At 55.1% G+C, this 13,447-nt stretch overlaps 1 protein-coding gene across 1 annotated transcript in view; it reads left to right on the top strand.

Annotated features, from left to right (window-relative positions):
• GRK5 (G protein-coupled receptor kinase 5) overlaps positions 1 to 13,447 on the top strand; it is a 232,659-nt gene that overhangs the window by 189,518 nt on the left and 29,694 nt on the right. Inside the window, exons 5-6 of the mRNA XM_070363781.1 lie at positions 11,243 to 11,343; positions 12,999 to 13,091. Of these exons, the coding sequence (XP_070219882.1) occupies positions 11,243 to 11,343; positions 12,999 to 13,091 (194 nt within the window). The remainder of the gene's footprint in view (positions 1 to 11,242; positions 11,344 to 12,998; positions 13,092 to 13,447) is intronic.

The raw sequence follows: 13,447 nt of genomic DNA, 5'->3' as shown, positions 1-13,447 counted from the left end.
CTGGGACCCCATGCAGGGCCTACTTGTTCAGAGGACTTCCTGACCCAGTAGCCCTCCACCAGTGGACGGTCTCTGTGAGCCTGCTTTCTACCATCTTAAATTTGTCTAGAAAAGTGTCAGTTTTGCCATAGGGTTAGGGTTGTGTGCGTGCTAAGTCACTTCAGTTGTGTCCAACTCTGCGACCCTATGGACTGTAGCCTGCCAGGCAAGAATACTGGAGTGGATTGCCATGCCCTTCTCCAGGGGATCTTCCTGACCCAGGGATCAGGCATGTTCTTTACCACTAGCTCTACCTGGGAAGTGTTAGAGTTAGGGTTAGGATTCTTTCAGAGTGCTGGTCTTCTCATTGTCCGGCCACATTCCTTTCATCCTCTGAGCCTTGATAAGACCTCACTTTGGCCATGAGGTCACCTCTCTGAGCTCGTCCTTCAAGGGGCAGAGAGCCCACACCACACTTGGCCACCCTCACTCCCCACCAGCCTTGAACTCCTACCATTGGCCAAGTGAGTCAGTTTATGAGGTCTTTGGGGTGCGGCTCATGACCTGGGCACAGAACAGACACTCAGGGAACCTGTTGTAGCTGATGGATGGTGTCAGCTCAGACCCTTGCAGGAGAAACACCGGGCTCCTTGCTTCCCAACTTGTATCTGCCATAGCACCGAGAACCTCTTAAGTCTGCTCATAAAGGCAGCTCCTATCCCCTCCAGTATCTTCCTGGCAGACTAACCAGCTAAACCCAGGGTCAGCCCCGAATTGGTATAAGAGATCATTGCCCAAAGACTTAAGGAGATTGCCAGGGTGGCCGCATATTCTGTCTGCGTCATAATGGAACCATGGGCCTTACAAAGGACACTGGGCTGCTTCCTACCACAGCGTCAGAGCAATGGCCTTCCTCACCTTCTCCAGCCACGAGAAGCCCCAGAGAGCCCTGTGAGCCTCTCAGACTCTGGGTCTTTGGCTGTTTATCACAGAAAGATAAAGGTGCAGAGTGGCCGTCAGGCAGGAGGTGGGTGCCTGGGTGCCCCTCTGGAGAAAGTTTCCTTCAAGACTGAGTGCCATCTGTCAGAGACAAGGGAAGATCCAGGTTTTGTGGCAGCTGAAGCTTAAATAACATTGGGGGAAGAGTCTTCTTTAAGAAGAAAGAACAGAACATTAGGTACCAAAGTGAGTATTTCCTAAGAATGAGAAAAGAAATCACAGTGGACGCCTGTAGCCTTGGAGATTCGGGGCTTGTCACCTGAGATCTCCATTTCCTAAAAGTGCTTGTGCAGACTTGCTTCTTCTCCCACGGAGAACACTCGGTTGCTCCCCGGACTGCAAGTAAGGGGCCCCAGAGCTTCAGCTCCCTCTGCTTCAGGGTGAATTACTTCTGAATGGAGACCACACCCCCCTGACGATCAGCAGCAAGCCTCACCTCTCCTTAGAGTGTGAGAGGAGCTGTGAGACTTGTCATTTTTCCAGTGTCTACCCCAAGGACCTCCAGCCACCAGCTGCCTATCCAGCATGTGTCTCTGCCCTCGGGGGCTGCATCTGGCATGGTGCTCAGGCCACATGGTCCAGCAACTTCGTTGCCCACGTGGACACCCAGGGAGGAGCTCGTGTCTGGGCCGAGAGCCACAGGATGCAGTCGTCTGGCCTAGTCAGGCCCGGGAGCCATAGTCTCACAGCCCCTTTGCTTGAGAGCGCTTGGCTGGGCTGGTTCACTTTCCCAACGACCAAGATAACCAAACCCTGCCTTTCCCTTTGGTTCTGTTCTTATCTGGGGCTCGTTGGTTCGTGCCTGCTGCCTGGCAGGTGCGGAAGACGAACTACTCCAGATGGACCTAGGCTCCACGGCCTCTGGCTTCTCCACACGGCACTGAAGGTTTTGATTAAAAGGTGGAAGAATGGCGCTTTCTCTTCCTGTCAGCCAGACCTTAAATCAACCCTGGAGTGAAACGTTGTCCAAGGCTGCCGATCGGCAAACGCACTCCGTGGTCTGCCAGTTGTGATTGTACAAGCAGGTTTCACTTCCAGCTGGGATTTGGGGGTTGGAATGAGCCCTGCCTTGCCCACCTCCTTCCCGGTCTGCTTTCTTCACCCAATTCCTGTTCCTAGTGTCAGGCAGGCTGGGCTGAGTTAGTTTTTATGGAACTTGGAACCAGCCAACTTGAGTAGGGGGAGAGAAGAGGGAGGGGAGGGGGAGACTTTGGAGGGTCCTCCTCACCACCAGGCCCAACTCCTGATTTTACAGATGGTGAATTTGTCTGGAGTCTTGGTGGCAAGTGGCAGATACTTAACTCCCAGTTGCTCAAAGGAGGAATTTATGGGAAGCGTGGGGGGATACGATTAAATGAAAGCATCAGAGAGACATGGCTCTTCATGGGCTCAGGAACCCATGGCCCCAGGGTGCTTCTCCCAAGACAGTTCCAGTTTCCCCCAGCCACCCTCAAGCTTCTAGTCCACAGTTTCCACCCCAAACAAGCACTCCAACTGGTTGTAACTAAGAAAATCCCAAAGAACTGATTGGGCCAGTTGGCCCAAAGGCAGGAGGTAGACCAGATGACCTCATGAAGGCATTTCTGCTTTGAATGAACATATGCATACACATTTGGTGAACAAATGTATCGAGCACTGACTGTGTTCAGAGCACATTGTAAGTTCATTCCAGCAAAGCAGAGTGGAGAGATGGCAGGCTTTGGAGCTGCACAGGCCTGGATTTGAACCTCAGGTCCTCTGTTTATGAACTGTTCTGTCTACGGGCATGTAGAGTCCTAGCTGCTTGCCAAGTGCTTTACTCAAGTTCAGATGAGACAGGAATAAACAACATTTCTGCCCCTTGAAGAGCTCCCTAAGGCTCAGCATCCACGAGCCCCACCTAGGGCATCGTTCTGGGGAACGATGGAAAATATGAATTCGTGGGAAAAGTCACCTGGAGGGGCCAGTGGCTATTAGCCGGCCCCTCTCCCAGGCGCCCATGATGCTTCTAACCCTGGCTTTGCTAGAGACTGATTCCCACCCCTGCCCCCGCCCACAGCTGGGCCCGGGCAGCCCCGTGTGCAGAGCTTCCCACCATTGACGCAGATCTCTCCGTCAAGGGTCAAGGGGCGGCCAGGGTATGACTGTGGGAGTGCCCCTCCCTGGTTCCTGTCCTGGAGGAGAAGTGAGTTGGCCCCCCAACAAACAGTTGCCTCCAACCTGATATGGGTGGGACAGGCAACACCCCCCCGCTGCAGGAAGCCACCTGTTTGGAAGGGAGCGGACCCCCTGAGACCCCTGTCTTCCAGAGTGTCTTGCCTCTCTTGCTCAGCTTTTCCTGAAAATCAGGTCTGTCCACATTGAGAAATTGCAAACAGTTTACATGGGGAATGTCAACTGCCCACATATGAAAATATACACATCATTAAGTCCTAAGTGCTTGCGTCTGGAGATAGAGCGGACAGTCTCCTGGGCTGACCTTTTGCTTACTGATGGAACTGCTGCTAATGAGCAGGGAGCTCCTTGGAGGGATGTTTTCATATGGGGAAGCGAAGCATATGCTGGCCATTAGCCTGAGTGTGTGTGTGTGTGTGTGTACACGACAGTGCAATACAAACAGTGCTCGCCAAAACACACAACGTCCTCTGCACCTCATTATCCAGCCCCACCAGCCTCCAAAGAAGGCTTGCTCTCCAAGGCCGAGTTACATCCCTACTCACTATTCGAGAAAGACTATGGCATCCTTGGAGGACCTGTAGTGCTCAGGGATAAGGCTCTGACCAGACTGCCTGGTTTTGAATCTTGTCTCTGCTCCCGTGCTAGCTGTGTGATCTTGGGCAAGTTACTTAACTTCTCGGGGCCTATTTCTGCATCTATCAGATGGACATGATAAAACTTTTGTTGTTGCTGTTCAGCCATTCAGTCATGTCCGACTCTTTGCAACCCCATGGACTGCGGCATGCCAGGACTCCCTGTCCATTACCAACTCCTGGTGCCTACTCAAACTCATGTTCATCGCGTTGGTGATACCATCCAACCATCTCATCGTCTGTCGTCCACTTCTCCTCCCACCTTCAATATTTCCCAGCATCAGGGTCTTTTCAAATAAGTCAGTTCTTCACATAAGGTGGCCAAAGTATTGGAGTTTCAGCTTCAACATCAGTCCTTCCAAGCAATATTCAGGGCTGATTTCCTTTAGGATGGACTGGTTGGATCTCCCTGCAGTCCAAGGGACTCTCAAGAGTCTTCTCTAACACCACAGTTCAAAAGCATCAATTCTTTGGCAATCAGCTTTCTTTGTAGTCCAACTCTCACATCCATACATGACCACTGGAAAAACCATAGCTTTGACTACATGGACCTTTGTTGGTAAAGTAATGTCTCTGCTTTTCAATATGCTGTCTAGGTTGGTTATAACTTTTCTTCTAAGGAGCAAGCACCTTTTAATTTCATGGCTGCAGTCATCATCTGCAGTGATTTTCAGTTCAGTTCAGTCATTCAGTCGTGTCCAACTCTTTGCAACCCCATGAATTGCAGCATGCCAGGCCTCCCTGTCCATCACCAACTCCTGGAGTTCACTCAAACTCACGTCCATTGAGTCGGTGATGCCATCCAGCCATCTCATCCTCTGTCATCCCCTTCTCCTCCTGCCCCCAATCCCTCCCAGCATCAGAGTCTTTTCCAATGAGTCAACTCTTCGCATGAGGTGGCCAAAGTACTGGAGTTTCTGCTTTAGCGTCATTCCTTCCAAAGAATACCCAGGGCTGATCTCCTATAGGATGGACTGGTTGGATCTCTTTGCAGTCCAAGAGTCTTATGCAACACCACAGTTCAAAAGCATCAATTTTTCGGCGCTCAGCTGTCTTCACAGTCCAACTCTCACATCCATACATGACCACTGGAAAAACCATAGCCTTGACTAGACGGACCTTTGTGGCAAAGTAATGTCTCTGCTGTTGAATATGCTATCTAGGTTGGTCATAACTTTCCTTCCAAGGAGTAAGCGTCTTTTAATTTCATGGCTGCAGTCACCATCTGCAGTGATTTTGGAGCCCAAAAAGATAAAGTCTGACACTGTTTCTACTGTTTCCCCATCTATTTCCCATGAAGTGATGGGACCAGATGCCATGATCTTCGTTTTCTGAATGTTGAGTTTTAAGCAAACTTTGTCACTCTCCTCTTTCACTTTCATCAAGAGGCTTTTTAGTTCCTCTTCACTTTCTGCCATAAGGGTGGTGTCATCTGCATATCTGAGGTTATTGATATTTCTCCCAGCAATCTTGATTCCAGCCTGTGCTTCTTCCAGTCCAGCGTTTCTCATGATGTACTCTGCATATAAGCTAAATGAGCAGGGTGACAATATACAGCCTTGATGTACTCCTTTTCCTATTTGGAACTGGTCTGTGTTCCATGTCCAGTTCTAACTGTTGCTTCCTGACCTGCATATCTGAGGTTATTGATATTTCTCCTTGCAATCTTGATTCCAGTTTGTGCTTCATTCAGCCCAGCATTTCACATGATGTACTCTTCATACAGGTTAAATAAGCATAAAACCTACTTTGAGAGATTAAAAAAGATACCCCATGGAAAGTTCCTAGGACTTAACATATAATAGGTGCTCAAGAAATCACAATGATGATGAATGTTGTCAGTGGGAGGTGGGATTGTGTGGAAGGCCCTACAGGCTCAGAGAATCATTTTGGATGAGGTTGCATTGGAAAAAGGTCCTGAAGACTGCATAGGGTTTGGACAATGAGCCATGATGGGTGGTAAGGGCTCCTTCGTGAGAATAGCAAAGGCCTGGTGGCTGAAAAGCCAGAGTGTACCCAGGAAATGAGTGTGCAGTGGGAGGAGAGGGCATGATGGAGAGGCAGGTTGAGGAGGGCCGTTGGGGCTGGATCAAGAAGGCTCTGAACTTGGTCTGTTGGCAGTGGGGCTCATCTCTGCTGTGTGAGGTGGAAAAACTCTTGAGGGCTGTTGTATCCATGTTCAAGCAGGTGATTGCAGAGGCTTGTGAGGGCCTACTAGTTAGTCCAGGCAAGAGAAGAGAATTCTTGAAACATACCAGGGCTGAGATTGCTGTGTGTGTCTGTCCCTGTCTGTGAAGTTTGGACAAGCTGGTTTTGAGTGGGGACAGCGAGGCAGAGGCTGTGTTCTTTCCCTCGAGTGGCTCAGGACACCTGGTTAGAGCCCATCCAGTTCAGATCCACCAGCCCAAACTCTGCCCGCTGTGGAGCCCTCCCTCCACTGTTGGTCTGCTCCCCTTGGCCAGCGCCATAACTCAGAGGGGTCTCTTATCTCCGTTTTTCCATCTGTGCCACAAATGGGGTTACATCAGTGAGGCCCCGAGGCTCTTCCCAGGAGAGCTCTCTGTGTTCTCCCCCTCCTCCTGTATCCTCTGGTCTCCTAGATCTCTAAACAAGTGTCAGGCATGTGTTTCCTGGAGACTCCAAGGATAGCAGGAGAGGTGCTTGCTTCGGGATTCTTGGCGGCTGTGGAGGAGGCGTGGAAGGGTGGTTTCGGGGCCCAGCCATGCCTCCATCCCTCGGCACCCCCAGGGACACCGGCCACATACGATGGATGCCATCTCCACTCTGACCTCTTGACATGAGGAACTTGGATGCTTCGGCAACAAGGTCCTCAGACATCGCAGTTTCTCTCTGATGCAGGAAATGAGGTCCCTTCCTCCCGCTGGTCACCTCGGTGCAGAGGGCAGCAGCGGCGCCAGCCCCGGGGAGAGCAGGGGTAGCAGCCCCCCACCACACACACACACACACACACCCTCCCCCGCACTTACGTTCCACCCTTGGCCTGATGACTCAGCCGTCAGTGAGAACCAGCCTGGCAAGACATGACCGCGCCAGCAGCCGTCACCCTTATTTAGCTCTATCTGGATGAGCCCTCCTCCCCGTGAGCAGCACCCCTACAGCTCCCCGCTTGCCCAGCCTCCTGACCTTTGGGCTCCCCCCACCCCGTGTAAACCCCACATCTCCCTCAAGGTCCAGCCCTCTCCAGGGGGCTCTCTCACTTTTCCCCTAAATTCTTACTGCAAAGGCCGCCCTCCTCTGGTCTGAGATGAATCACTCGGTAATTATTTCAGGTGTGCCAGCTGGCCTCCGTCCTCTGATGGGGGTTGGAGGATGGAGGGAGAGTGATGGTGGGGGAAGGGGGGCTGGTCAGCCCTGGGGTGTCTGCAAGCGCGGCGCAGCATCAAGGGGCTCAATTGCGCCACCTGGTGGACCGGCTGTGGATGACCTGTGGAGGCCGAGTAGGGTTGGGGATGGGGGGTGGTGGGTGGGGGGTAGGGGGCTGGGGGGCTGTCGGTCTGCCCCAGGGGCTCCATCCCTGTCACTGGAGGTTGCTGAGGGAGGCAGAGGCTTGGGCGTGGCGGATGATCTGCACAGGCTTCCTGGGTCGAGGGCTGAGTTAAGCAACCACAGAGGCTTCCTGCCCAGACCAGACCCATGCCTTCCCCCCAACCACCATCCCTTCCTTTCCAACCTGGGTCCCTGAAACACCCCAGGTAATCCCTGTTAGTCTGCTGCTGCTGCTGCTAAGTCGCTTCTGTCCTGTCCAACTCTGTGCGACCCAATAGACGGCAGCCCACCAGGCTCCTCTGTCCCTGGGATTCTCCAGGCAAGAATACTGGAGTGGGTTGCCATTTCCTTCTCCAATGCATGCATGCAAGTTGCTTCAGTCGTGTCCAACTCTGTGCAACCCCATGGACAGCAGCCCACCAGGCTCCTCCATCCATGGAATTTTCCAGGCAAGAGTACTGGAGTGGGTTGCCATTTCCTTCTCCAGGGGATCTTCCTGACTCAGGGATCAAACCCGGGTCTCCCGTATTGCAGGCAGACGCTTTACCGTCTGAGCCCCCAGGGAAGCCCAAAGCAACTAAGGCAACTTCCTTCGAGCCAGAATCAAACCGGCAACCTAAGGATGTCCACATTTATCAAGTCTGCAGTCCTCCGCTCTACTAGCTGAGCTATTGAAGGGTGCATATGAGAACAGGGAAGTGGGGCCAAAAGGGAGGAGAGGGCCTGGGAGATGTGAAGGTGCAGAGCCCACGGGGCCCCTGTACCATTGACCAGCCTGCACCGTTCATGTTCGGAATGATGCAAAGGGCTCTTCTCAACGTGCTGTGATATTCAGAAAAACCCTTGGACAGCCCTCCCCTCTTGTTACCTCAAAAGTGTGTTTTGGTAACACACACAGCAGGAAGCCCAGGACCTGTGGCCTAGGCATCGAGAACAGGCCGGAGTGCGTCTGGGCCGTCGTGGGGCTGGAGGTACAAAGGGGCGAGTATGCGGAGTCTGCCCGACCCGCTGGGCCTGCCGGCCACTGGCCCCGTCCGACTCCAAGTGGTTCTGAATTCAAGGTCAATTTTACATTCCACGGGGAGGGGTGGAACAGGTTATTTTCCTCTGTAATGGGGGGCTTCTACCCACAGAGAGTGGATAAGGCACACCTGAGCTCGAATGCCCCATCTGTTCCCCGCCTCAAGGGAGAAGAGCCTGGGAAGCGTCTTGGGCAAAGAGGTGGGGGGGGAGGGGGTTCTCTTGCTCCACATGTGACTCAGGGGGCAGGACAGGTGGCCCTGCAGCCTGAGGCTCCTCTAGGAACCAAGGCCTTTCTCACCAGGCTGGAGGGGAGAGCTCGGTGGTCCGCAAGCCCAAGTGTGCACGCTGTGTCTCTGAGGGGCGAACTGTATTTTAAGCCGTCTGGAGTTGGCCATGGAGATGCCCTCCTGAGGGGCGCCTGGGGCTTGTCCTGATGGCCAGCACGGTGGACTTCTGGCAGGTCTGCAGACCAGTCACGTCAGGGTTGGCCAGCCATGGGCTGCAACTGCCCTAGACCATCAGGAGGCCCAGTGTTCACGGTGGGGCCACCAGTTCCCAGACACCCCTAGCCCCCCAAGCCACATCAGCACACGTTTCAAAGGACCCCTGGTGCCTGGATCCGACCCCTGGGTTGGGAAGATCCCCTAGAGAAGGGATAGGCTACCCACTCCAGTATTCCTGGGCTTCCTTGGTGGCTCAGCTCGTAAAGAATCCACCTGCAATGTGGGAGACCTGGGTTCAATTCCTGGGTTGGGAAGATCCCCTGGAGAAGGGAAAGGCTACCCACTCCAGTATTCTGGCCTGGAGAATTCCATGGACCACATAGTCCATGGGGTCACAAAGAGTCGGACACGACTTAGCGAACTTCACTTGGTGCCTACCCGCACACTCTTGTGTAAAGTCGGAACCTGCAGGCTGGGACCCCTTGAGGAGACCACCTGGTGACCAAAGAAATAAAAGTATCACTTCCAACACTGCTGGCCCGAGGGGGTCCCAGGCGCCAGCGACCTCCACCAACACCCCTTCTCCAGGCTGCATTCAGCCCCACAAATATCCAAGGGCCTCGCGGTCTTTTCTGTTTGGTTAGAAATTAAGGGGACATCTGTGACACAGAGGAGAATGACCCCAATCCTTCCACTCTGTCCTGACCCTCAGCTCCATCCCAGAGGGGCAGTCCTGCTGGAGAGAGACACAGCCCTGCCTGCCAGAGCTCTCGTGGCATTCCTGAGCCCTCAGGGCAGTGAGGGGGACATTATTCTCCAGAGCCCACCTGGCCTGGAGGAAACACCCCTCCCTTCTCCAGCCCACCTCACAGGCCTCCTGGGACCAGCAGGGATTAGCTTCCTGGAAAGAGATCTAAAACCGTGTGGAATTCTCCCGCCTTCAAGCCACAGGGGACAGACTGTGGTCACCGGGACCCCGGGGCCCTTTTTCTTACGTGATGCGTCAGACCTCGCCTGTGGGGAGAGCCTTTCTCAGTTTGGGGGGAAGGACCAGCACCTCGGATTCCCCCTGATGTGAAGAACAGCAAATGCCTTTTTGAGCAGTGGCACGGCCCGCCCTCACAGCAGGTTTGGGTTTTTACGTTCCCAGCTTAAAGCTGCCGACAGCTTCTTATTCCCTTCTTATTGGCAGAAGGTGTCGTCCCCCAGAGTCACTCGAGAGGGGGTTTGGTTGGAATCGCTTTGTCTCTTCACGTCATCGAGCCACAGACTGGATTTAAACCCGTGGTCGTTAAACCAAACGCGTCATCACCAGCTACTAACTCCCCTCGGGGCTTTGAGTGTAGGCAGCGCTCCCAGAACTCTCCTGCCAGCCAGTTCCAAGGAATGACAGTGCCGAGACTTCACGCACAGCTGAGCCGCCCCCAGACCCCCGGAAGCCCCTCCCGTCTGCTCAGGAGTGGGGAGGGCCCAGGCGGGAGGGCCCAGGAGAGGTGGGAGGTCTGAGGCCACATTCTGCTTTGCCTGTGACCCTCTCCTCAGAAGCTTTCCCAGATGACCCCCAACCCTCTGCAGTAGCACCCCACCACCACCGAGACCAGCGGGTCACCACCCTGAGCGGTAGCATCTTCTGTATAAGTTCCAGGTCAGCCCACAGCTAAGGTCACATCTCAGGGGCCTCCTGGGAGATGGCGGTGAAAGAGGGGAGCCCACACAGGTGGTTCAGACACCCCACCACTTCCAACCAGCTTCACTCTAGACCCACCTAGCCTGGTATAAATCCCATCTCTGCCGCTTGCTGGTGACCTTGGGCAAAGGTCTTAACCTTTCCGAGCCTGTGGTTTCCTCATCTGTGAAATGAGCATCATTGTAGCATCCAACTCACACGGCTTCATTGACTGGTTCCAGGAGAAACCATTATTTCTGACCATCGTCCTGGTGACAGTGAGGCCGTGTCTGGAGCAAGGCTCACAGCTCCAGCAGCCATGTGGGCATGGGACGTAGCCCTGGCAAGCCCGAGCCAGGCCCGCGTCGCCACCTTCTGCTGCTCCCCCCTGTGCAGGGCCGCCCCTCCACGCCCTGTCGCCTGCTCTAGACGCCCTGACGCCCACCCTCCGAGGACACTGCCCCCCTGTGGCTAAGGGGTGGGGGCAGCTCTCGGGGGGTCCCTTCAGTGTGAGTGCTCACACCCCGCCCTCAGCTCCAGCCACAGCCCCGACACAGGATGTCACGATCTGTGTTCGCAGAGGAGGACGGTGGGGCTCTGAGGAGCAGGGTGGCCTTACGGGGTCGCCACACTGTCAGCGGCAGAACAGAAATCTGACCTGAAATCCAGGCCGGTTGGGTCACCACCTTCCATCGCCGCCACCTCCCCGCACCACCCACCACCATGCGGGGAGGCAGCCGGGACCAGGTGCGGGCGGGTGGGGCCCCGTGGCAGCCCGGCCCCCGGCCCCCTGCCCCCTGCCCCACTGATGCCTCCTCTTCTCTTCCTGCCTCCAGTCCCCAGTTTTCATCACCCAAGTTGGACGGGACCTGGTCTCCCAGACGGAGGAGAAGCTCCTTCAGAAACCCTGCAAAGAACTCTTCTCGGCCTGCGTGCAGTAAGTGCCCTGGGCCCTGGCCTCCCCTCCTCTTTCCCTGTCCGGGGGTCAGGACCCTCAGCTTCCTTGTGGGTTTCCACCCGGTCACCTGGAAAGGGGGCTGCCTCTCGTGTCCCTCCCCCGGAGCACTGGGCACCCGGGGGCAGGTCTTCAGTGCCCCCCAGCAGCCTGTGTATGAAGGGAAAAGAGCCTAGGGTGCCAAGTGCAGAGAAAACATGTGCTTCAGATGATGTTGAAACCAACTGGCTCCCCGGCCGCTGAGACAGAGGCATGTGTAAAGCTCTGCCCCGGTCTGGCTGGTTTGGAAACCCTTCCTGCCCACCCCACCCCCCCACCGCTGCCACCCACCCGCACTGCCTATGGAGTGGGGCTACAGGCTGCCCCCGGCCACACCCCACCAGCTCATCACAGGCTGCAGTGTGACGTGAGGCACGTCAGTGGGCGTGGTGCCCGCCGAGCATCAGTTAGGCTCCATCATCTCGCACGGATGTGCCGCAAAGCTACATGTAGGCACTGGGCTCACACCCGTTCCTGTGCCCACACGCGCCCTCCCCGTGAGCTGACAGGCAGGGGCACAGACTTACCCACCAAGATCACAGCAGGCGTGGGTGCACCCTCGTTCAGAGCTTGCAGCCCAGACATTAATTGGGCACCTGCTGTGTGCATGTCACTCAAGGGACACCTTGAGAGCAAGAGTGCAGACCTGCTTTAACGGCTCAGTGCCGGCGCTCCATGCACTGTGGGAAGAACTGGGGTGTTCCGGGGAGGGTCAGCTTGAGGCCCAGCCCTGTGGCAGGTGCTGAGGAGAGACCACTGTGGGCAGAATCCGGGCTTGCAGGTGGCCGAGGGTCAGCCCTGACAGCGGGTGGGGGTCCCTGGGCTGCCCCCCTGCCCTTGAGGGAGTGGCCATCCTGGCCCCCCACGCTGGCCCCTGTTCTCAGTCTGGCAGGACACAGTCTCCAAGGTTCTCTCACTCTGAGTGTCCCCCACTTCCCCAGGTCCCAAGCGCCTGGGTTTGACTGGTCAGTGTGGCCACTTTTTAAAGGGAACCAAGCCCGGCCCTGCCTGCAGCCAAGTTCAGAACCCTCCAGGGCCTGGCCTGGGACCTGGCCCACAGCAGGTGCCCAGTAAATTCTACTGCATGGGGCTTCACTGGTCCTGACCAAATCCAGAGCCCATGCCCCTCGGCCTCTTGCCAAGACACCCTCTGCCTCAAACTCCCAATCCCTCCCTTGTGCATAGTTAAACAGTGCTGGGTTCTCATTTCAGCTCCTGTCCCTTCTTCAGAGAGATCTCCTGGACCCCTCAGGGGCCTCACTTCCTGCTAACTCATGATAATATGCCCCTGGGGTCATTTATTTATTCATGGTCTGTCCCCCTCACAATGCCAAGGCATTGTGTCCCGGAGCCCAAGCGGTGCCCAAGGCAAGTACTGACTACACGTCTGCGGGTCAGTCAGTCAGCCTCAGACAAGCTTTGTAGAATGGCCGGGGCCTGGCTCCCCTGCCACTGTGTCTGTTGGAGGCCCCTGTGTGTCTGCATTTCCAAACTCTGGAGGTGGAGGAGGCTGGGCAGTGACCTGCTGCTATGGCCCTGCCCACCTGCAGCAGAGTCAGGATGGTGAAGCGTTCATCCATTTGTCCCCTCCGAGCTAGGTCTGTCCACGACTACCTGAGGGGAGAACCCTTCCACGAGTACCTGGACAGCATGTATTTTGATCGCTTTCTCCAGTGGAAGTGGTTGGAAAGGTGAGTGCTTCCGGGGTGGCACACCTCACACACGAGTGTGTACAAGTGTGTGTGTCGGTGGGGCGGGGATATGAGTTTTTCCCTTGACAAGTTATATAGAAATCAGTTACTTCCCTTGGGTCCATGGCTCAAATAAAATGAACCGTTCTCTTCCTATTCATTTCCTGAGTATTCTAGAAATGCTCTATGCTTATTATTGTGCACACAACACACACACACTCATTCACACATATACTCAGCGTTCTGTGCTTATTTTTTTGGTTCACTGTCTTTGGGAAATCTTGCTCTGCCAACCTAAAGGGCTGCCATATTCTTACACTGGGACTTCCCAGGTGGCACTAGAGGTAAGAACCCTC

This window comes from Bos mutus, chromosome 26, assembly GCF_027580195.1.
Source record: "Bos mutus isolate GX-2022 chromosome 26, NWIPB_WYAK_1.1, whole genome shotgun sequence".
Lineage (NCBI taxonomy): Eukaryota > Metazoa > Chordata > Mammalia > Artiodactyla > Bovidae > Bos > Bos mutus.
The sequence above is the reverse complement of the archived record's forward strand: the minus strand, read 5'-3'. Positions and strand labels throughout refer to the sequence as shown.